Source organism: Delphinapterus leucas, chromosome 1 (assembly GCF_059928025.1).
Source record: "Delphinapterus leucas isolate spDelLeu-1000000601 "Yukka" chromosome 1, BTC_Dleu_Yukka2, whole genome shotgun sequence".
Classification (NCBI taxonomy): Eukaryota; Metazoa; Chordata; class Mammalia; order Artiodactyla; family Monodontidae; genus Delphinapterus; species Delphinapterus leucas.
Window position 1 is genome coordinate 29,991,989 of NC_143129.1, and position 25,434 is coordinate 30,017,422.

The 25,434-nt window shown below is 36.2% G+C and overlaps 1 protein-coding gene across 23 annotated transcripts in view; it reads right to left on the reverse strand.

The window, feature by feature from the left end:
* Positions 1 to 25,434, reverse strand: part of CDC42BPA (CDC42 binding protein kinase alpha) — a 326,652-nt gene that overhangs the window by 123,052 nt on the left and 178,166 nt on the right. For all 23 annotated transcript variants that reach the window (XM_089907512.1, XM_089907440.1, XM_089907467.1 and 20 more), the window contains exons 10-12: positions 25,148 to 25,314; positions 12,721 to 12,843; positions 593 to 726 (exon numbers count right to left, since the gene is read on the reverse strand). In XM_089907512.1, coding sequence (XP_089763638.1) covers positions 593 to 726; positions 12,721 to 12,843; positions 25,148 to 25,314 — 424 coding nt within the window. The remainder of the gene's footprint in view (positions 1 to 592; positions 727 to 12,720; positions 12,844 to 25,147; positions 25,315 to 25,434) is intronic.

Genomic DNA, 25,434 nt, shown 5'->3' on the forward strand with positions numbered 1-25,434 from the left:
CTCTAGTGCTCGAATATTATATATCCTATTGGACTGTGTTACTGTGTCCTAGCTATTAACAAATTTTGTTGATGTTTATAGTAATATTTACATGTTCACAAAGTTCTTAAAGTAACTTCAGCTTATTCATCCATGCTTTGAAAGATAAACTGACATCTAAGAAAATGATTAAAGAATTAAAGAAATTTTCTATCATAATCTTTAAAGAACGTTCATATTAGCAAGTCACAATGAAAATATGCCTGTATTTTTCATTCTTCCATAGACACTAAACAGATTTTTACTATTCTCTCACTTCTTCATAATATTTCTTTTTCAATAACATTTACTTTTAATCAAGTCCTTTGATTATTAACTCTCCAAAAGAACAAAAGATTCTGAACTTTGAAGCCTCGAAAATTTAGAAGTTTCTTCATAACTAGCCATTCATCAAATGTCATACACCAAAATAATTCTTAAATTTTTAAACCATCTTTTTACAGACTAAGTATACTATATATTATTGTAATTCCTTATGAATGCTTTCAGTATACAAATTAAACAAGATTAAGAATTCAGAAAAGGCTTTAACAATCTATCTATGTATTTTTACCTTATTTAATTCTTCCCTTTCTTGCTGTAATGTTTTGATTTGTTTTTCATAAGCCTTGATTTGTCTAAAAGCATCATCTAGTTCTCGCCTCACAGAATTAGCTTCTTCAAGTTGCTGTTCCAAGTGACTTGATTCTAAAAACAGGAAACAATGTTTCTTTTACTATTTGCATAAAAGTAAATACTCAAAACCAAGGTTTAAAGCAACTAAATTTTTAAAAATAAAGTATTTTGAAATTGGTATTCAGCTTATCAACACCACATGCCACTGACTCATGAAAATTAAGTGCTTATCAGTTCACTGTAAAGATGGTTTATAGGCAATGCCAGGATGAAGAACAAATTTTAAGTGCAAAGTTTTGCACAGAATTTATGTGCAAAAATGCCTTCATATCTATTAGAAAAAAAAGACCATAATTCCAAAAAACAGTATCTTCAGAACCAACTGAAAACTTAAAACTAACAAAAAAGAACACGACCAATCAAACAAAATAGATAAGTTTTCCTCTACTGTTAGTTAGCATTCTTCTGCTGATACTACTCAAATTATTGTATGATGATGGTTTTGCTTGTAACGTTGTGGTCCAGATCACCCCGCCTGGTTTCACTAGTGGTGATTTGAAGAATAAACTCTGATTTCTAAAAGAAAATATTTGAAATAGGCTCAGGGAGTTGAGTAACTTGCCTAAGGTCACATTGCTAAATGAGTATCAGAGCTAACTACAGCCCACCAGTCTTACAACAACCTCTCCAGCTTAAAAAGTAATGTAATCAAGTGATGTATAACATTATAAGTTCAGAAGAGTTATTATAAAATAAAATAAAATTATTAATCTTAACATATGCTTAAATAAAATTTAATAAATTGATATGAAATATCCCTGGCATCAAAAGTAAATTAGCAAATTAAAGAACTGAAGCCAGTGAAAACAGAGAAATCTAAACACATTCATTGTTAATTTTGTTCTGGATATTTTCTATTCTTTACAGCCTTGTTACTCTGAGTGTCATCCCCAGAGAAGTAGCATTAGCATCCTCTGGGAGCTTGTCAGAAACACAGATCCTCAGGCCGCACCCCAGACCTAATGAATCAGAATCTATATTTTAACAAGATCCTCAGGTGGCTCATTCGCAAATTAAAGGCTGGGAACAAATGCACAGAGTATTGCACACTGTTGAGTTTGATGCTTCCAATAAATGAAGAAGTGTTTATAATACCTTAGTTTATTGAAAAGAGCATTTCATTTGTATAGACAAGTCCTGTAGTCAAGAAGTAACTTAAATGTATCCATGTATTACACACTAACTGGTTCTAGATTCCTTAAATAAAATAATTTACTAATATTCAGTGCCCTAAACGTACAGATTTATTAAAAGCTTATCTATATTAGGTATTAGTTTTTAGCAATTTTGAAAATATCTGCAAAGTTGCATTTAATTAGTTTTCATTTTGTCTTAATAGTATGTATTAAGTGTTTTCCTTAAAGAACAATAAAAAATATCAATGGATGTTTAATCTTAAGGATCACAAGGTATTTAGTCTTATATTCAGAAAATTACATCTTATCATTTTCTCAAATTTCAGCATTTCATGTGGGAATTTTTCTGTTTATACTAATTTCTTTTAAACATCTTTAAATTTTTTTGTTGTTATTTTAACTTTTCAGCATCTTCAGGATTTCAATGATTTGTAAAGTAGGTATAATTTAGTTTGTTATTTCTAATAACTTGGAGTCAAAATTTAGTATGTGACACAGCTGATTTCTATCATTTCTGGGGTCATTTTAAACAAATTTTATGGCTAAGGTATATCAATCTAGAGTAGTAAGTAACATGGTACATTTAGTAATGCCTTCTGAGAATGCTCACTTCCTTTCTTCTACTTTGAAAAGTTCTTCCCTAGCATGTTAAAATTTTTTGCAAATTATTGAGTCATCCATTTATCTAAACTGCTCTGTTAGAAACAAAAAAAGTATCAATATTTCATAAAATGTCTGCATCATATAAAGTTTACAGCAAAATGTATTAAACGTGATAGCTTCAACAGTCTTTAAGAATGTTTTTATTGTTTTATTTCAATATAGGTTAAATTTTAGTTTTATCCCAGCCATTTCATGTTGGCAGCTTTGCCATGGAGTTGTTAAGTAGATAATACAAAATACATGGCAGATTTTCATGACTCATATTTCAGACACTTTAAAAATGCCTAAAAAACTCAAAATATTCATTCAAACAACAACAACAGGTAAATTAGGAGAAGTACATGAGGAAATGTACTGGCTAAAGAAGTTGGAGAAGACAAACCCAGCCAATTACTTATAAAACCCTCTAATATGGAGAAAAGTATAGCACTTGTAATTTGGAATACACAGAATTTTGTATCGCCAAAGATAAAAACCCCCAATCAAGAAAAATTCAGAATGTATTGAACTTTGGCCAACTACTATAAAATGGCTCAGGCAGAAGAGCCTTCACTTTCACTACAACAAATAGCAAATTCGGTTAAAATTTTGAAAGAAATCCTCAAAGACTATCAAAAATATCTATTAAATATATGGCAACATGACTAGCCAAAACATTTAGATGAAGTTATTAAAAACTATTTTAGGGATTAAATTGAAAAGCAGTACTAGGGAAGTGAGATTAGCTCATAGCAACAAAATGGTTCTTAACTCACTGCTGCTAGTAGAATCCTGAAACTCAATCTGTTAGTAATAAGGATTTAAGGAGGGCACAATACACAGGAATTTTCTTTGCACTGTGTGGTATATAAGAGAAATATAAAATACGGTCTCTGTCTTGAAGGAGATAGGAAGACAAGAGTAACACTCTTTAAATCATAAAGGAGAAAATCAAATACAAATAGTATGGCAGGTTATATGGATGATATAGGAATTAAGAGAAGGGCATGACTACAGTGGCACTCACAGCGGAACACTGATAAACTACAGAGGGACTGAGGCTGGAGTCAGAAGCAGGTTGCCAGAACAATCAAAGCACCTCTCTCTCTGATACACAAGAGCAGTGCCACAGCTTTACCATTATGATCTTATCTCTCAAATAATCCATAACTCTTCTGATGTGAAGAGATTTTACTTCTAACCATGATGAAGGAAAACAGATTTCCCTATTATCTTCCCCTCCATTCACAATTTTTCTCCTTTACTTACATGTGTGTTTGTGTGTGTGAGGGAGAAAGAGACAGAGACACAAAGAGAGAGAAAGGGGACAGAGGGAGACAGAGAAAGGGTGGTTTCAGTGTAGAGTTGGAGGGACACAGATAGTACACAGAGGTGCAAACCATAACCCTTGAGGTACTGTATGCAATTCCTAAAAAATTAAACACAGAATTACCATATAATTCAGGAATTCCACTTCTTATTATACACCCAAAAGAAGAGAAAGCAGGGACTTGAACAGATATTTGTACAGTCATGTTCAGAGCAGCATTATTATTCACAATAAACAAAAGGTGGAAGCAACCTAAGAGTCCATTTATAAATAAATGGATAAACAAAATATGGTATATACATACCGAGGAAGATTGTATTAAGGTAGGAAATTCTGACACACATGCTATAACATGGATGAACCTTGAATACACTATGCTAAGCGAAATAAGGCAGTCACAAAAGGACAAATATTTTATGATTCCATTTATATGAAGTTCCTAGAGTAGTCAGATTCTAAGAAACAGAAAGTAGCATGGTGGATGCCAGGGACTAGTGGGTGGGAGGAATATGAGTTATTGTTTAATGGGTAAAGTAGAGATGGATGGTGGAGATGGCTGTACAGCATTGTGAATGTGCTTAGCGTCACTGAACTGTACATTGAAAAATGGTTAAAATGATCATTTTAATATTATGTACAGACCTACTAGAGAAGGGACTTGAGGATATGGGGAGGGGGAAGGGTAAGCTGTGACAAAGTGAGAGAGTGGCATGGACATATATACAGTACCAAATGTAAAATAGATCGCTAGTGGGAAGCAGCCACATAGCACAGGGAGATCAACTTGGTGCTTTGTGACCACCTAGAGGGGTGGGATAGGGAGGGTGGGAGGGAGGGAGACGCAAGAGGGAAGAGATATGGGAACATATGTATATGTATAACTGATTCACTTTGTTATAAAGCAGAAACTAACACACCATTGTAAAGCAATTATACTCCAATAAAGAGGAAGAAAAAAGATTAAAAAATGAATTAATGAATGATATTGACGAGATGGAATAAAATCTAGAGGAGTATCACTGGGACTAACACGTGACCAGGAAAACGGTGCTTGCGAAGGAAGAATACTAAAAAGAGGGATATAGCCTTTCTTACAACATTATTTTCACTGATTCTATTCCACCTCTGGGAAATGATAAAAAATAATGAGTAGAGTAATCCTATAAGCACTGACTTTAGGGAGAAGGTAGGAATAAAGTAAAGGAAGGGCATTTCAACCAATAATTTAATGGTAATCAATTTCCCCAATTCAGGTGACGCCAGGGACCATTTATTTGTATGTAAGGGATGTGAGTGTGTTGGGGATTGCCTGTAAAGACACAATGTAGGAAGATACATTAGGAAGTGGTCAGAGATTTCCAAGAGTGAGGTTTCATTTAGTCGTTCATTCACTCATTCATCAACAAATACTGATTTAGGGGTTTTTATGTGGCAAGCATCATTATAGGCACTTCGGTATCAATGAATAAAATACTCAAAGTCCCTGTTTTCAAGGAGCTTATAGTCTAGTGGTAAGGCAAGGGAAGTAAAGCAACATAAAATTTTAAAAATGTGTCAGTGGTGAAAAGTTTTATAGAGAAGTAAAAATTTACCAGGTGAAGAGTGTTTCCAGCAAACAAACAAGCAAAAAGAAAGAAAGAAAGAAATAGATGTTTAGACGGATAGATGGATGGATGGACAGATGGATGGATGAAAAAAATGAATGAACTGGGGGTGAAAAAAAAGAAGACTACATAAGAAAACAACAACCAAATATGTGTAAAACCTGGAGGTGATTAGGTGAAACTAAAAGTAGTTCACCATGGCTGGGATCAGTGGGTGAGGGAGTAATAACAAAAGACAAACCTAGAGAGGAAAATACATGCAAGATAATGAAGGACCCTGTAATTAGAATTGAGAAATTTTAATTTTATCCCAGAGGCAACGGGGATCCTCTGAAAACATTTAAGTATGTATGTTGAAGCTGTGATGGGATCAGATTTATATTTTAAAAGCTGGACATTATACGTAAAATAAACTAAGAAGTCTGAAATTGGAGAGAAAAAGGATGACTGGCCAGGGACAAGGGAATCTGACACAGTGTGTCAGGAACATTGAAACTACTGTAAGTTCCCTGGGTTTTCTTTTTGGTTATTTCACAGACTTAGAGCTGAAGAAGCCAGCAACGCAGAAATGCCAACAGAAGCAGAGAACAAAAGCTTGAACAAGGCTACTCTTTCTAGCCAAAGAACCAAGAAGAGGGCAAACTAGCAAGACAGAAAAGTTTTAGAAAATAACCACTCTGCTCAAGTTAAACACCACAGAAAACACTGTGGCCTGATGACCACCTGTGTCAGCGAAAGACAAGTGAGGAACTAGATTTCCAATCACATGAGGTTTTAATGAAGTGCCCAAACACACCACAAGGGTAATTAGAGAAGGGGGGCCAGGATTTTCAACCCCCTTGGCTGGTAACAAGCCCCTTCCCACACACAGTGTCAGTGGAGACCACATGGGGAACCAGGACTTCCATCTCCACCCAGCATTAATGAGGATCTCCTCCTTCTCCCCATTGGGGTGGTATCAGAAAAGAGTAAGAACTTTCACCATTGCCCAGCAGTAATAAGGCCACCCCTGTCACAGTGTCAGTGGAAATGAGTCAGGGGGCTGGAACTCCCATTCCCTTCCAAGAATAACAAGGAGCCCTTCCTTGGGTGTCAAGGGAGGTCAAGTGGGGAAACTGGATTTCTACCTCAACCTGGCAGTAAGGAGATGGCAATCCCCTTCCCACTGCTGGAATGGTGTCAGGAAAAACCAGCTAAAATGGAAGGTTTAAATAAGATCCAGAGTCATTCATCAAAAATCACTCATCCTACCAAGAACTAGAAAAATCTCAACTTGAATGAGAAAAGGAAATCAGTAGATGCTGACACCAAAATAACAGAGATGTCAGAATAATCTGACAAGATATTAACACAGCTATAATAAAAATGCTTCAATGAGCAATTATAAACATATTAGAAACAAATGAATAAGTAGAAGACCTGAACAAAGATACAGAAAGTCTCAGCAAAGAAATGGAAGATTAACAAAGAACAAAATGGGAATTTTATAAATTAATAAAATAAAAATATTGGTAGATAGATTCAGCAGCACAAAGGAGGGATCAGAGGGATCAGTGAACTGGAAGGTATAACAATAGAAATTAACCAATCTGAATAACAGGAAAGAAAAAACAGAATGGAAACAAAAATGAACAGAGCCTCAGGGGCTTGTGTGATGATTTACAAAAGATCTTACACTCACATCATCAGAGTCCCAGAAGGAGAAGAGAAAATAGGCAGGTCTGTAAAAGTACTTAGAAAAATAGGGTCTAAAAAAATTCCAAAATATGGCCAAGACACATAGACCTACAGATTCAAGAAGATGAACAAACACCAAACAGAATAAACCCAAAGAAATCCATGCCAAAACACACCATTAAACATCAGAATACTACAGAAAAAACTTGCAAGCAGCCAGAGAGAACTTCTTGCATAGGGGAAAAAATACTCAGAATGGCAGTGAATTTCACCTCAGAAAACATGAAACTGAAAGGAAGCAGCACAGTATTTTTCAGATGCTAAAACAAAAGAACTATCAATCCAGGCTCCTATGTCCAGCAAAATATTCTTTAGGAATAAAGGGAAAATCAGGACATTCTCAGATTAAGAAAAATGAAGAGAATTTGTTGGTAGCAGACCGACCTACCTTTTAAAAATGGCTCAAGTAAGTTCTCTAAACACAAAGCAAACAACAAAACAAGGAACTCAGTAATACCAGGAAGGAAGAAAGAGCATCATGTAAGAATATGGGTAAATAGAACTTTTTTCCCCCCTTAAGCTTTCTAAATTATACTTCATGGTTTAAGGAAACATTATAACCTTGTCTGATGTGCTTCTCAAACATCTGAAGAAGAAATAATTGAAACAATTATATAATAAACAGGAAGAATAAACAATTGTCATCAACATAAAATAGACTGTTATATTTTATGTATGCCTCACAGTAACCACAAAGCAAAAACCTTCAGTAGGTAACACGAAAGAGAAGGAAATCAAAGCACCACTATGGAAAATCATCAATTCACAAATGAAGTCAGTAAGAGAGGAAGAAATGAACAAAGGAACTGTAAAACAGCCAGAAAACAATAAGATGACATTAGTAAATCCATACCTACTCAATAATTATTTTAAATATAAATGGATTAAATTTTCCAATAAAGACCTCAAGTGGCTGAATGGATTTAAAAAACAATACCCAATTACATGCTGCCTATAAGACTCACTTCAGCTTTAAGGACACACATAGGCTCAAAATCAAGGGATGGAAAAAGATATTCCATACAAATGGAAACCAAAAGAGAATAAGGGTAGCTACACTTTTATCAGACAAAAGAGAGGTTAAGTCAAAAATAAGAACAAGAGACAAAAAAAAGTTTATTATATAATAATAAAGGGGTCAATTCATCAAGAGGATATAACTATTAAAAATTTTTATGACCTCAACATTGTAGTGCCTAAATATATTAAGTAAATACAACATATCTGAAGAGAGAAATAGACAACAACACAATAATAGTAAGGGACTTCAATATTATACTTTCAACAATGGATACATTATCTAGACAGAAAATTGATAAGGAAACATTGGACATAACCTATACTTCAGAGCAGATGGATCTAACAGATATATACAAAACATTCCATCCAACAGCAGCACAACATACATTCTTCTCAAACACACATGGAACATTCTTCAGGATACATCAAGTTAGGTTACAAAACAAGTCTTAACAAATTTAGAAAGAATGAAATCATACCAAGGATCTTTTCCAACCACAAAGGTATAACACTAGAAACCAATAACGGGAAAGACTGGAAAAATTCACAGAAATGTGGAAATTAACACATTAGTAACCAGCGGGTCAAAAAGAAATTAAAAGGGAAATTTCAAAAAATCTTGAAACAAACAAAAATGGAAAAAATATACCAAAACTTTTGGAATGCAGCAAAAGCAGTTCTAAGAAGGAAGTTCATGGCAATAAACACCTACGGTAAAAAAACAAAACAAAGAAAAACAACCCTCAGACACCTAACTTTACACTTCAAGCAACTAAAAAAAATAATAAGGATATTTATATCAATCCTTCTCAAACTCTTTCAAAAAATAAAAGAGGGAATACTCTCAAACTCATTTTATGAGCCCAGCATTACACTGATACCACAGCCAAAAGCTAAAATCAACAAATGGGACTACATCAAATTAAAAAGCTTCTGCACAGCAGAGGAAACCATAGACAAAATTAAAAAGCAACACATGGAAAGGGAGAAAATGTTTGCAAATCAACAAATATTTGACAAGGTGTTTGTGAAAGTTAATAAAGGGAAGTCTCACTAAAATGGAGTTGGGGGGCCAGAAGGGGGAACTCTCACACAGTAACTCTCTTCATCAATTACAGGAAGAACTGTCAATTACAGTTCCAAGAATGGAATCATCAATTACAGGCCCCAACAGGAAAGACAGTACATCACATCTCCTATAAGAAATCAACTACCCCAGGAACTAAGCCAATGAGAAACCATCTTCACCCTGAACTCTCACTTTTCTCCAAAGGACTTTCATTCAAAACGACCTTTCCTGACTTCCTCATTTTTCTCTATAAAAGGTTCCTCACTTTGTTTGTTAAACTTGCCTATGATTTTTGCCATGGCTTGCTTGTCGCAAACTGCAATTCTCTGCTATTCCCAAATAAACCCATTTTTTTCTGGTAAAATAACTGACTTTTACTTTTAAGATCAACAAGTTGATACAGAAAATGTACAAAGAACTCATAAACTCAATGGCAAAGAAACAAACAATCCTATCAAAAAATGGGCAGAGGAGCTGAATAGACATTTTTCTAAAGAAGACATATAAATGGCCAACATGAAAAGGTGCTCAACATCACTAATTATCAAGGAAATGTAGATCAAAACCAAAATGAAACATTATCTCGCACCTGTTAAAATGGTTTTCATCCAAAAGATAAGAAATAAAAAGTGTTGGCAAAGATGTGGTAAAAAGGGAACCCTTGTGTACTATTAGTGAGAATGTAAATTGGTGCAGCTACTATGGAAAACAGTATGGAGAGTCCTCAAAAAATTAAAAATAGAACTACCATATGATCCAGAAATTCCACTTCTGGAATTGTATATATACAATAGAATACTTTTCAGCCACAAAAATAAATCTTTCCATATGTGACAATATGGATTGGATCTTGAGGGCACTGTGTTAAGTGAAATAAATCAGACAGAGAAAGACAAATACAGTAAGATCTCACATGTGGAATCTAGAACAAAAACAACAATAACAACAAACTGAACTCACAGATATAGAGAAGACTGGTGGTTGCAAGAGACGGGGGTGCAGGGTGGGTTAAAGAAGATGGTCAAAAGGTACAAACTTCCAGTTATATAATAAATAAATACTGGGGATGTAATGTACAACGTGGTGCTATTATTACAGTTAATAATACTGTATTGTATATTTGAAAGTTGCTAAGAGAATAGATCTTACAAGTCCTCATCACGAGAAAAAAGAATTTATGACTATATGCGGTGATGGAAGTTAACTAATCTTACTAAGGTGACTATTTCACAATATATACAAATATTGAATCATTATGTTGTACACCTGAAACTAAGATAATGTTACGTGTCAATCATATCTCATTAAAAAGCCAAAAAACGAAAGAAAAAAACAAACTAAAAACCCAGGCAAAGGCAGTACAAAAAAAAAAAAAAGAAAAATACAACAAAGATGAGTATCTCTCATGTATACAGATTAAAAATTCCTGAACAAAACAGTGGAAATAGAATTAATATATAAAACTAATTATACACCATGACCAGGCGTGTGCATATTCCAATGATTCAATATTTCAAAATCAACCAATTTAATCCACCATATTAACAGGTTAACTAAAGAAAAAAAAAACCACACATGTTCATATCATTCAGTGCAGAAAAAATATTTGACAAAATTCAAACCCATTCATGATAAAACCCTTAGAAACACAGAAATAGAGGAGAGCTTCTAAATTGATGAGAGTATCTATAAAAGGCCTACAGTTAATATTACAATTAAAGGTGAAAGACTTAATACTTTCCCTCTAAGATAGGAAAGAAAACCAGGATGTCTGTTCTCAACACTCTTCTTCAACAAAGTACTGCAAGTTCTAGCCAGTGAAATAAGGGGAAAAAACCCAAAACATCCAGATCAGAAAGGGCAAAAGAAAATTGTTCCTATTTGCAGATGCATGATGGTCAGCACAGAAACTCCCAAGGAATCTTAAAAACAAACAAACAAAACGAAAAACCAAAAATCCCTCCTAGAACGTATAAGTGCGATAGACTTATGTAAATAGGTTTTCCCGAATCCATATCACTTCTTTGAAGTGATATGGATCACTAAACATCCTAGTTGTGTCTTGTGTCTCACTGCTTTTTTAGTGCCAAAAAACTCAAATACATTCAGTGCCACTGATAATGTTTTAGTGTTGATATCAAAGCAAAGTAAATGATTCTACTTATCATATTCCTAATCTAACTTAGTTTTAAAAAGATAAAGCTACAGAAATTTGATAAAGAGATGTTTATTAGGAGGACAGCCACTTAAAAAAATAGAACAGCATAAATTATGCTCAAATTTAAAATCTCCATGTGCCTTAATATTGCATTTTAAATAATACTTTTCGTAAAAGACACTGGGTTAGATCCTTCTTTTCTTCACTCATTTTGGCCTAAAACTACCTTTCTAGAGAGGTCTGACTATTCTAGCTAAAATAGTACCTTCTCTCTCTCTCTCTCCCCTTACTCTTACTGAGATCATGTGATGCCTTTAAACCCTGCAGAAGGCTCCCATTTCACCCACAGAACAAACCAAAGACCTAACAGTCAGTAAGACTCCACTGATCAGGCAATGAGCCCTCTCCACCTGTTTATTTCTCTACCCTCATGTCCATCCACCATTCCACCTGCTTGCTCATTCTGCTCTAGCCTTGCTGTCCTTTTACGTTTTATTTGAACTCATGAGGCACATTTTGACAGTAGGGCCTTTGCACTGGCTGATCCGTCTGCTTGTAACATGTGTTTCCCATTTAACTGCATGGCTAGGCCCCTTAACTCCTTCAGTATTTTTCTCACATGGATCACACTATTTAAAATTATAAAACACCTCATCTTACACTTTTGACCCATTCTCCTTAATCTTTTCTATTTTTAAGCACTTACCACCTTCTAACATACTGTATCATTTACAAAGTTACATAGTTATTGTTTAATGTCTGTTGTTTGCCCTCCACCCCAGCAAGGACAAAGATTTTTATCATTTTGTTTAGTACTGCATCCCAAGAGCATAAAACAACACCTAGTAGCTACTCAATAAATATTTGTTGAATGAATGGAATAAATGAATGAATGGATATAATAGGCATATCAACAATTCAAAATTAATTTTAATTAACCTACACTGAAAAATGAACTACTCATATAAATGTTTCGCCAGACAAATATCCCAAATGAATAGGTCCTCCAAAAAGTCATCTTTTTTCACTTAATTCTGGGTAAGGTGCTCCTCCTGTGTACTCTCTATGTACCTATGTCTATTTTTCTTCTGGCCTTTTCACATGTACTGCAAAAAACTATTTGTTTATCTTTTTCCAAGACCAGAACATGAGCTCCTTGAAAGCAGAACCATTTTATTTGCTTTTCCCTCACTGGCACATAGCTCACATCATGTAACACATTAACAGGTACTCAATAAATGTTTTGTGCGTGAATAAAACATTTAAAAATATCTACGAAACAGAATTAATAATGAATCACAGAAATTTACCTCTTAGTTGTTTCCTTAGTTTTTCAATTTCTTCTTTTAAGTTTTTGATTTCTAAATCTTTACTTGCTGTTAGGGGACCATCAGCAGTTGAATACTGCAGAGCCTGGACAGTCTGTGTTGACTCTTTAAAAAAAAAAGAATAAAAGAAAGAATGAAAAATATGCTCATACTCTAAATTTTAAAAACTAAGAGCAATATATTTCTTTCTAGAGAAATCCTTATTTAATTGTACTGATCGAAGCATATACCTACTGACAAAAGCATGTAAACACATTAAAATTAAACCACAAAACTCCATTGCATGTTGTTAAAATTATATGTAGGAAACAGTCTACCTTCTAATATGTGAGGTTTTCAGTTTTAAATACTGTTGGTACATTATGCCAGTGAATCAACTATTCAGCCCCCTTTCATCCTAGCATAAAATGTCATCACGTGATAACCCAACAACGTATGTCAGATGATGTATGAAAAACTGAGTCTGGTGTATGAAGAGAGGTTTAGAGATGTTAATATAGAATATGTATAAGTGCTGGCCTTCCAAATTTTATATATGAACACTGAGGCCCACCTATTGATGACTTGGCTCATCTACTTAGTTAATTAAAATAGGGATTATTCATTTAACTTGTGGTTCTAATTAGAAGATGCAAGGTACTAAAGAAACATTAAATCTAGTGAAGCTCATTCCCAGATACCATTAAAAGATGTGGAAAAAAAAGAAATGGTCCTAAAACAGTTACTCTGCTAGCTTATAGAGGGACCCCAAATAGTAAATCTCTACCTCACCATAATTTTTTGTTAGTACAAATCATTTACTGACCGCTTTAGATTACTAATATTATTTATATATTGCTTTACATAACTTATATTACTTATATATTTATATTATTTATATATATATTTAAAACTCCAAGGGACTGTGACCTTCAGAGGATGGAGATTTTCTCATTTATCTTCATCATCATTATGATATTCATATGCATGGTGGTCAATAAATATTTGTTAATTTGAATTAAAGATGTAAGATATACCATATTGTGCATTCAATCATGATCTTCTACATCCAGTAAGTATTTCTTACACATTTTCTTTTGGTTCAAAACATGTTGAAAACTGGTACTTTCTGTATTTATTATTTTTAAAAGAATATCCTTCTTTTTTTTAAAGACATCTAAGTTGGGAGCAGAAAATGGGGAGAATAAAAACATCCACTGGACATTAGTAGTTTTTTTCCTTCTACACCCCACACACTGCAGGGTATGGAGGTGGGATAGGTTTCCTTCCTCCTCTTTGTCACCTCTGTCCTCCCTATAAATCTCAGGTCTGCTAAAATGCCCATTACTTGGGTTTTTTTTTTTAACTTTTTATTTTATATTGGAGTATAGTTCATTAACAACATTGTGTTAGTTTCAGGCGTACAACAAAGTGATTCCGTTATACGTATACATGTATCTATTCTTTTTCAAATTCTTTTCCCACTTAGATTTCTACAGAATATGAGGCAGAGCTCCCCGTGTAATACAGTTTGGGACTGATATGTACCCACTGCTATATTTAAAATGGATAACCAACAAGAACCTACCATATAACCCATTACCTGTTTATTACAGTTATCCACTGCCCTTCCTTCCATTACAACTCTTTTTATTATTATTTTTAGTGACTTTAACAACAAAAGAGACGATCTATCCAACTGGCTTCACGGGCACACAAACCCCTTATGCAGACACTGTTGAGGCTGTTTACCCAGCAGCTACCCCTCTCTCCCTGCCTGTGCACCAAATTCAGGTATCAGGCTACAGTGTGCTTAGGCAAGGTAGGCTCAGCCAAAAGGAAGATGGCTTCCATCAGTCATGCCAATCTCATTCTACATTGCCAGGACTGGTTAAGAATTGGGCACGTGAACTAGTTAGAATGAATGGTACCTTGAGAGGTCCCATTAAGTGAGACATGTATGAAAGGAAATGAACCTTTTTTTTTTTTTTTTTGGTCTTTGGATGTGTGAAGTCATGAAGTCTGGAACTTTGACAGTAATGTGGAATCATGAGGGAAAAGCCAAGAAAATCACAGAGAAGCTAACCCTGATAAGAGCACGGAAACTGTGTACTTCTGATTTCTTAAGTGAGATAAGAAATCTGTATTATTTAAGAATTCTATTACTTGCCGCCTAAAACAACCTAGCTGGTAGACATCTCTCCAGCACAACCACCAAATCTATTGGTCATGCCCTAGACCTGTGGCTCTGACCTTACTTAGAAATGTGCATGGGTGTGGGGGTGGGGAGGTGGGGAATGGAGGTTGGGGTGGGCTCCTAGGAGACTGCTACAGATTTTTACTGTCTGGGGACCAATGTGAAACAGTCTCTCACATCAAAGAATTACCCTGCCCCAAATGCTTGTAGTTCACCTACTGAGAAATGCTACTGTAGATGCTGTCATTATTAATAACTATATAGCCTCCAACATCCTGATTTCAAGTAAACACTCTCTATCTCTTATATTTACAGTTTAACTTACTCTAGGGACCCCTTCAGTAATTTTTCATTCCCACCAAGAGTGCCAATCCACTGTTCCTAACACTATTTCCTTTTCTCGTTTCTTCCTTATTTATCCAGGTTAGATTCCTTGGTCCATCACTACTACTGCTTTGCATACACACCTTGGATTTCTTTGCTCTTCTCTCCTCCACTGTACTTAGCCTAGAAGGCCCCAGTCTTCCCTAAATCCTACTCTCCTTCTACTCCGTGCTTTCACCTTAATAGCTGAAAGTGACGGAAGAAAGCCCAACCATTCAAAATTCATGTCTAAATAGTTTGGCGATGCCTGATGCCAACTAAAAATTGGCACTTGCCATCTGCCTCTAGCAGCCGCTGACCTTCAACACCCCCTGAAAGGAGATCAGGGTGGAGATCAAGAATGAGGCACTCGGTGCTCTGGGAAACACGGGCAGAGCAGGTCTTCAGATAATTTTCAGGACAGATATTTTCAGGACAAAATTTTACGAGCCCAATTCTTGCATCTTCTCACATCTAGAAAAGCACTAAAATCATTAACCATGACATCTGCTCCTTGTGACTAGCAGCAACCTTCTGCCAAAATGTGTGCTTCACTGCATGTACCCCTCTTCACTAAAATCGTATATAATACCTTCCCCCCTACCTCTTCGGAGCAGTTTCTCAGAGCTTCCTGAAATGCTGTCTCCCAAGCTATAGTCCTCATTTTACCCCAAATAAAACTTGACTCACAATTCACACATTGTGCATTTTTTTCAATCAACACTGGCAATCCTAAAATATTTCCCTAGTCCATTCACTCCTCTCTCTTCTCTAAACTTACCATTTCACATCTTCTCTTTTTCTTGTCAAAAATCTAATAGGAAAAAAACCAAAAAAATCCCCAAAAGCTAACACATTCTCTACCTTCCTTATTCTCAGCTGATGACCCTGCTTTGTATTTGATTTATCATCTGTTTCCTCAAAGTGGAATGTGAGCATTGAGAGGGCAGGTATTTTTTTCTTTTTCTGTTCATTATTATATCCCCAGTCATGTGCAGAACAATTCCTGCCTAACTGGTGCTCAACAAGTAGCTAACAAATAGATGAATCAGCTTAAATGTTAACCTATGCCACTGTATGAAATGAAACAGGTGTTAGTACCAAAAGGCAACGATCTAATATTTTCTGGGTTTGTTTTGGGCAAATGACACCAACTGTATGTAATGACACTCTCTAAGAACAGATTAAAGAATTTAAAACATCAAAAAAACCTGGGACATAGGAACTTCTCATTCAGAATAGGATGGAGTAGGAAGTAACAGGTCATTGCTCTATCACTCCTGTTGCAAAAAGTAAAAATACACTTTATAATTTGAAAAAAACTTATTTTTACAAACATCATGTATCTGGGAAAGCAAAGAGAACTAAGTAAAATAAACCAGAGAGGGATGAGCCATTCTAAGGTGAAAAGGCCATGACAGCTGCCTCTTACCTCACCTCAGAATCCTATCCAATTCTGTGAGCACATGAATTGAGGGATAGTACGCTGGAAAATAAATGACAAATTCTGGAGAATGGGTGGGCTGGTGCAACAATTTGGAAACTTCAGGATCCCTAAATATGCAGTGGTATTTTCCTCATGGTATATTTGCTGTATCTGGAGACTGTATGGGAAGTTAAGGAGTTTCTAAAAGTCAGACCAAAGTCTCCTACAGTATTGAAGTATTTCAGAGACAAAGTCTTGCTTGAGGAAAAGAGCCTATTTCAAACACATGGCCCATCTAGACATTTGCCAAATTTGAAAGTGGCATGGGGTAAGAGTCTGAAGGTCAGAATAAATCTCTCACAGTTGATAGAGCAAGTCCAAACCAGGTTCCAGCTAGTTTTCCTTCATGACATTTGAAACCAGAAGTAGGTTGAATCTAATCAAAACTGCAACCCAGCCTTGTCCTAGTTCAATTCCTGATTGGACCAAAAAAAAAGGGAAAACCCTCTCTGGAGTGAAAATAACATAATAACATCATTCTCTATGTTATTTTTATTCATGATATTTGTCATACAATAAAAATTGAGACATTTGGAAAAGCAGGAAGGTGTGATCACTAATCGGAAGAAAAAACAGAAAGAGAGACACACGCAGATGGTTCAGGTGTTAAAATTAGCCGACAAGACTTTAAAATAAATATTATCAATATGTTAAAGAAAACATAGGGGAAAAAAGACAAAAGAGTGGGAAATCTCAATGCAGAACGGAAAACTATAAGAATGAATCAAATGATTATTCCTGAACTAAAAGAGACAGTATTTGAAGTTAAGACTCATTGAATGGGCTTAACATCAGAACAGATACAGCAGACGACAAGACAAATGAACCTGAAAGCAAGTGAGTAGAGAATATCCAAGTTAAGCACAAAAAAAACCTAAGAATGGAAGAAACAGGACTGAACATAAAATGAATGCGGGACACAGTCTAAGATATATGTAATTGGAGTCCCAGAAGAAGAAGAGATAGTGAATGGGGCAAAAGAAATATCTACAGAGATTATGCTTAGAACTTTCCAAAATTGATGAAAGATATCAATCAAGATTTCAGAAGCTCAGTGAATCCCCAACAGGATTTTACATTCATACAAAAAAAGCTACACCCAGGTAGATCATAGCCAAACTGTCTGAAAGTGAAGTTAAGGAGAAATGCTTAAAAGCAACCAGAGGGGAGGAAGAAAAGATACATTCAAGAGACCAAGATTAATAGCTGGCTGGCTTCTCAAATATAATGGAAGTCAGAAAACAATGAAATAATGTCTATAGAGCATTGAAAGAAAAAACTGACAAGCTAGAATTCTACCCCAGCAAATATTCTTCAAAAATGAAGGCAAAATAAAGACATCTCAGGCAAACAAAAACGGAGAGATTTAGTTATAACACACACAATCATAAGAAACACTAAAGGAAGTTTTTCAGACTAAAGAAAAATGATTCTGGATGGATACATGGATCACTAGAAAGAAATAAAGAACACAAAAAGAGTAAATTTGTGGGTAAATAAAAAGATATTTTAAAAATTAATGAGTAATAAATATTTAAAGCAAGAGTAAAATAAATGTATTGAAAGGTTTACAACACAGATAGAGGTAAACTATAAAACAACAACAACATAAAGGGCTGTTATAAGGGTCTTATATTGTTTGTGAAGTGGAAAAATAAAAATTATTTAGAAGACATGTAAAGACCTAATGGGAAAAAAGGGCAAGAACCTACACAAGACTGAATATCCAAATGAACAGTAAATATTACTTATTAGAGAAATATAAATTTAAAATCAAAGCAAAACTCCACTATACAGATACCAGAATGGCTAAAATTTAAAAAGCTGACAATATCAAGTTCTAATGGGAATATACAGCAAGTGAAACTCATACATTATTAGTGAAACTATTGATGCAATCACTTTTTTTTTTTTTTGCGGTACGCGGGCCTCTCACTGTTGTGGCCTCTCCCACTACGGAGCACAGGCTCCGGATGCGCAGGCCCAGCGGCCGTGGCTCATGGGCCCAGCCGCTCCGCAGCACGTGGGATCCTCCCGGACCGGGGCACGAACCCGCGTCCCCTCCATCGGCAGGCAGACTCCCAACCACTGTGCCACCAGGGAAGCCCTATGCAATCACTTTTGAAAACTCTTTGGCAATATTTTCTAAAGCTGAAAATATGCTATCCTATGACCCATAAATCCTACTCCTAGGTAGATATCCAAGAGAAATAAATACATATGACCATCAAGAGAAATATATAACAATATTCACAGAAGCTATGTTCATAATAGTCTATATCTGGAAATAACTCAAATGTTCAACAACAACAGCTTAGATGATATGGTCTCAATACCTGTGGTCCCCCACCAAATTCATATGTTGAAATTCTAACCCCAAAGCTGATGTTATTAGGAGGTGGGGTCCTGGGAGGTGTTTAAGTTACAGTTATAAGGGCGGAGCCCTCATGAATGGGATTAATGCCTTATAAAAGAGAACCCACAGGGATCCCTAGCCCTTTCCACCAGGTGAGGGCACGGCAAGAAGGCGCTGGCTATGAATCCTCACTTGACCATGCTGGCACTTTGATCTTGGACTTCCAGCCTCCAGAACTGGGAGAAATAAATTTCTGTTGTTTATAAGCCACCCAATCTGTTGTATTTTTTAAAATAAAAGTCAGAGGTTTCCCTGGTGGCGCAGTGGTTGAGAGTCCGCCTGCCGATGCAGGGGACACGGGTTCGTGCCCTGGTCCGGGAAGATCCCACATGCCGCGGAGCGGCTGGGCCCGTGAGCCATGGCCACTGAGCCTGCGCGTCCGGAGCCTGTGCTCCGCAACGGGAGAGGCCACAACAGTGAGAGGCCCACGTACCGCAAAAAAAAAAAAAAAAAAGAAAAAGTCAGAACAAACTCAGACACTGGATAAATTTTTTTAGTATTTATATACAATGTAACACTAAACAGCAGTAAAAAGAAAAGGAACTATTGATATTTACACTTGGAAAACCATGTTATTAAAAAAAGAGATACAAATGAGAACATACTGTATGAAACCATTTATATGAAGTTCAAAGGTAAAATTAATTAATGCTGAAAAAATTTAGGATAGTGTTTACTTCAGAGTTGTATGCTACAAACTGGGAAGGAGCATGGTGGAACCTTATCCTACGCTAGAAATGTTCTATATACTGATTGGGCTGCAAGTTACATAAAAGTACACTAATATAAACATTTACGGGGCTTACAATTTAAAGTGAGTACTTGCACACCTTATGCATATCACCATTTAAAACTCAAAACTCAGTGACATCAGTATCATGCCCCTATGGGTCATTCCTTTTTCCTCTCCCTTCCATTTACAACTAATTGGACATCCATAACTGAACAAAATTGCTTCTGCACAGCACACCAGGACACCAGAGATACATCCATATGTGTATCCAAAAGTGGGTAGACTGGACCTCAGAGGAGGCTGCAGATCCATGGTACCGGCAACAGTGACCTCTCTAGCAGAGGAGGTTGAAAGTGATGAGTGAAAGTGCTGGGCTGTGAAGGCTGTGAGGGCTGCAGCCGGAGGGACCCTGTTGCTTTTCAGCAATACCCGGATTTCTGAGGGGGGTTGGGGGAAGGGTGGGAAGGAAAGAAGGCAGACAAAGAGAAATGAAGGAATGCATTTCCTACTGTCTGTCCACAGATTTCTGGACTCCTCCACTAAAAAGCCCCAGGTACTAAGCACACACCTCCTACACTCTGCCAACAGCTTTTACCATGCACACACTCCAAACTTTAGTGGAGGGTCATCTCTGGTAAGAGAAACCCAAAATTTGTGCTATAGCGCCACCTCCTGGAAAACAAAAGAAAGGCTTCTGATTGCCAAGCTGCTGAACTTAGAATCAAAGTAAAGCCTTACCTAAATAAGAAAGGTGTTTGCTACTTCAAATGTGATGGCAGAGACACAGTTCATGAAACACTATGAAAAATCATGGTAACGCAGTATCCCAAAAAAATGACAATTCTCTAGGCAACCAACTCAAAGACACAGAACATTGCAACCTAACTGATAAAGAATTCAAAATAATTGTTATGAAGAAATTCAACAAGCTACAAGAAAACTCAGAAAGGCAACTCAGTGAACTCAGGAATAAAATTAATGAACAGAAAGAGCACTTTACCAAAGAGATTGTAATTATAAAAAAAGAACAAAACAAAAATTCTGAAGCTGAAGAATTCAATAAGTGATATGAATAGTGCATTAGAAAGCACTGGAAATAGAACAGATCATATGGAAGAAAGAATAAGCCATATGGAGGAAAGGAATTTAGAAATGATTCAGGTGGAAGAGGAGAGAGAACTAAGTTTTTTCGTTTTGTTTTGTTTTTTTGCGGTACGCGGGCCTCTCACTGTTGTGGCCTCTCCCGTTGCGGAGCACAGGCTCCAGACGCGCAGGCTCAGCGACCATGGCTCACGGGCCTAGCTGCTCTTCGGCATGTGGGATCTTCCCGGACCAGGGCACAAACCCGTGTCCCCTGCATCGGCAGGCGGACTCTCAACCACCGCGCCACCAGAGAAGCCCTCTTTTTTTTTTTTTTTTTTTTAAGTGAAGAAACCCTACAAGAGCCATCAGACTCCATTTAAAAAGCCAAAATAAGAATAATGGGTATACCAGAAGGAGAAGACAGGGAGAAAGGGGCAGAGAGTTTATTTAATGAAATAATAGCTGAGAACTTCCCAAACCTGGGGAAAAAACCGGACATACAAATCTATGAAGCCAATAGAACACTTTGCTATCTCAATGCAAAAAAAAGACCTTTTCCAGCACACATTATAATGAAACTGTCAAAAGTACAGCGGAAACTAACACAACATTGTAAAGCAACTATACTCCAATTTAAAAAAAAAAGTCAATGCTAAAGAAAGAATTTTAAAGGCAACCAGGGAAAAAAAGAAAGTATCCTCCAAAGGAAGCCCCATTAGGCGATAAGCAGATTTCTCAGCAGAAACTCTATAGGCCAGGGGAGAGTGGAATAACATACTCAAAGTATTGAAAGATAAAAGTTGCCAGCCAAGGATACTCTATCTGGCAAAGTTATTCTTCAGATATGAAGGAGAAATAAAGGCTTTCCACATAAATAAAAGCTGAGGGAGTTCACCACCACTAGACCTGTCTTACAAGAAATGCTGAAAGGAGCTCTTCAAGCTGAAACAAAAAGTTGAAAGTACACAAAACTCTGATTAAGGTGAAAAATAGACAGTCAGAATTAGAAAATTGTAACTGTATTTTACAGTAGTGTGTTAAACAATTATAGCATAAATGTTAAAGAAAAAGAGCATTAAAAATTACTGTACTACAATTTGGTAGCAAATTCACAGCATAAAAAGTGATCATCTGTGACATCAAAAATCTAAAAGGAGATGTAAAAGGATGAAACCTTTACAGGTGAATGAAGATAAGTTGCTATAGGCAGAAAAAGGACTATTTTATCAATTAGATATTTTATGTAAACCTCATGGTAAAGACAAAGCAAAAATCTAAAAGAGAGACATGAGACATAAAAAAGGGGACAGTGAGCAAATCACCATGGAAAATCATCAACTTACAAAGGCAGACAAAAAAAGAAGGGGAAAAAAAAAAGAACCAATGGAGATACAAAATAACCAGAAGGCAAAAGACCAATGGCAGTAGTAAGTCCTTACATACCAATAACCACCCTAAATGTAAAGGGACTGAATTCACCAATCAAAAGGCACAGAGCAGATGAAAAAAAAAATCAAGTTCCAACTATATGCTGCCTACAGGAGACTCATTTCAGCTCTAAAGACAAGTAAGCTCAGAGTGAAGGGATGGGAGATGATATTCCAAGCAGAAACCAAAACAAAGTGGGCGTGGCTATAGTTATATCAGACAAAATATACTCAGGCCAAAGACAGTAACAAGAGACAAAGAAGGTCATTATATATAATGATAAAGGGGTCAATAAATCAAGAAGATATAACAATTGTTAATATATATGCTCCAAACACCCGAGCACAGAAATATATTAAGCAAATACTAACAAACCCTAAGAGAGAAATAGACAACAACAGAATAATAGTAGGGGACATCAATATGCCACTATCACCAATGGATAAATTGTACAGCCAGAAAATCAATAAGGAAGCGTTGGAATTGAACCATCTTTAGAACAAACAGATTTAACCGACATATACAGAACATTCCCTCCAGCAGCAGCAGAAACACATTCTGCTCAAGTGCACACAGAACACTCCCCAGGATAGATCATATGACAGGACACAAAACATATCTTTACTAACATAATATCGAAATCGTACCAACTATCTTTTCTGGCCACAATGGTATGAAAGTAGAAATCAGTAAAGAGAGGAAAGTGAGAAGACCTACAAATATGTGGAAGCAAAACAACATACTTCTGAACAACCAACGGGTGAAGGAAGAAATCAAAAGAGAAAAAATCTCAAATTAAAATGGAAATATGACATATCAAATTTGTGGGATGCAGCAAAAGCAGTTCTGAGAGGAAAGTTTACAGCAATAAATGCATATATTAAGAAATTACAAATATCTCAAATAACCTAACCTTACACCTCAAGGAACTAAAAAAAGAAGCCCAAATTAAGCCCAGAAGGAAGGAAATAACAAAGTTCAGGACAGAAATGAATGCAATAGGACAAGAAAAACTACAGAAAGGATCAACAAAACTAAGCTGTTTTTTTGAAAAGACAAACAAAAGTGACAAAATATCTAGACTAAGAAACAAAGACTCAAATAAAATTAGAAATGAAAGGGGAGACATTACAAGTGATGCTGTAGAAATATAGATGCTCATAAGAGACTACTATGGACAGTGTATGCCAAGACATTACATAACCTAGAAGAAACTAACACATTTCTAGAAACACAACCTATCAAGATTGAATCAGGAGGAATTAGAAAATCTGAACAGACCAACAATGAGTAAAGAGATTGAGTCAATAATCAGAAACCTCCCAACAAAGAAAACCCCAGGACCAGATGGCTTCACTGGTGAATTCTACCAATCATTTAAAGAATAATTAACACCAATCCTCCTCAAACTTTTCCAAAATACTGAGGAGAAGGGAACACTTCCAAACTCATTCTATGAGGTCACCATTACCTTGATACCAAAACCAGATAAGGAGACCACAAGAAAACTACAGTTGACCCTTGAACAACACGTTTTTGAACTGCACAGGCCCATTTATACACGAATGTTTTTCAGTAAATGTGTACTACAATACTACATGATCCCCAGTGGTTGAGTCTGCAGATGCAGAACCATGGTTTCAGAGGAATGACTGTAAAGTTATATGCAGATTTTTGACTGCATGGGGCTTGTGCCTCTAACCCCTGTGCTGTTCAAGGGTCAGCATTAACCAATATCCCTGATGAATATAGATGTGAAAATTTTCAGCAAAATATTAGCAAACCAAATTAAAGAACACATTGAAAGGATTATACGGGGCTTCCCTGGTGGCGCAGTGGTTAAGAATCCACCTGCCAATGCAGGGGACACGGGTTAGAGCCCTGGTCCGGGAAGATCTCACATGCCACGGAACAACTAAGCCTGTGCACCACAACTACTGAGCCTGTGCTCTAGAGCCCGCAAGCCACCACTACTGAGCCCACGTGCCACAGCTACTGAAGCCCACATGCCTAGAGCCCGTGCTCCAGAACAAGAGAAGCCACTGCAATGAGAAGCCCACACACCGCAACCAAGAGTAGCCCCTGCTTGCCGCAACTAGAGGAAGCCCGCGTGCAGCAACGAAGAACCAACGCAGCCAAATTAATTAATTTTTAAAAAGAGTTACAAGTTTCATGATTATAGATACATTCCTTCATTCACTAAAGGAATGCATACATTGTATATAACGTATAAACATTATTGCAACCATTGTATATAAGTAAAATACATTGTATATAACATTTTTTGGAGAAAATAAAGCAGGAAAGTGGGAGGGGTGGGGGTGGTGGGACGAGGTAAGGCAGGGAAATCAGTTAGGAAGCTATTGCAATAATACAGATGAGAACTGAGAAAATATGGCAGGGCATCATATAAAGTGCAGTAGGATAAGAAGGGTTCCATTTTTCTTGGTAGTTCTATTTTCCTCTCCCAGAGGTATTTATTCCTACATTTTATATACATACATATATACCTGTGGGAAACAAATGCTATTTTGCTGTTTACTGTTAATTGTGTGAGTTTACGTAAATGGCATTATACTGTATTCTGTATAAATTTCTACAACTTGCTTTTCTCCATTTAATAAAAAATTTCTTTTCAAGATAAAACCACCACTTATAATAAATAGCATCTACACTGTGAGTCCAATACAAAAAAGGAAAATATTATCTTTAAAATGTATTTACCTTGAAGCTTTCTACTAAGTTCAAGTTTTTCCTGTTCAAGGCGTTTAATTCTTCTTTCATAAGCTTCGGTTGCTAAGTTGTTATCTAGAGTTCTCTGAACATTAACATCGAGATCCAGTGGAGCGGGACCAGCTGTAACTCTTAAGCAGCTCCGATCAGACAGAACACTGAAAAAAAGGGGAAAAAAACGTGGTTTTACACTGAAACAATAAGTTTGAAGAGAAAAAGATAACCTTTTGAAATTCTTCATTTAGAACATCATTTGAACATCTAGTTATAGCTAGCCA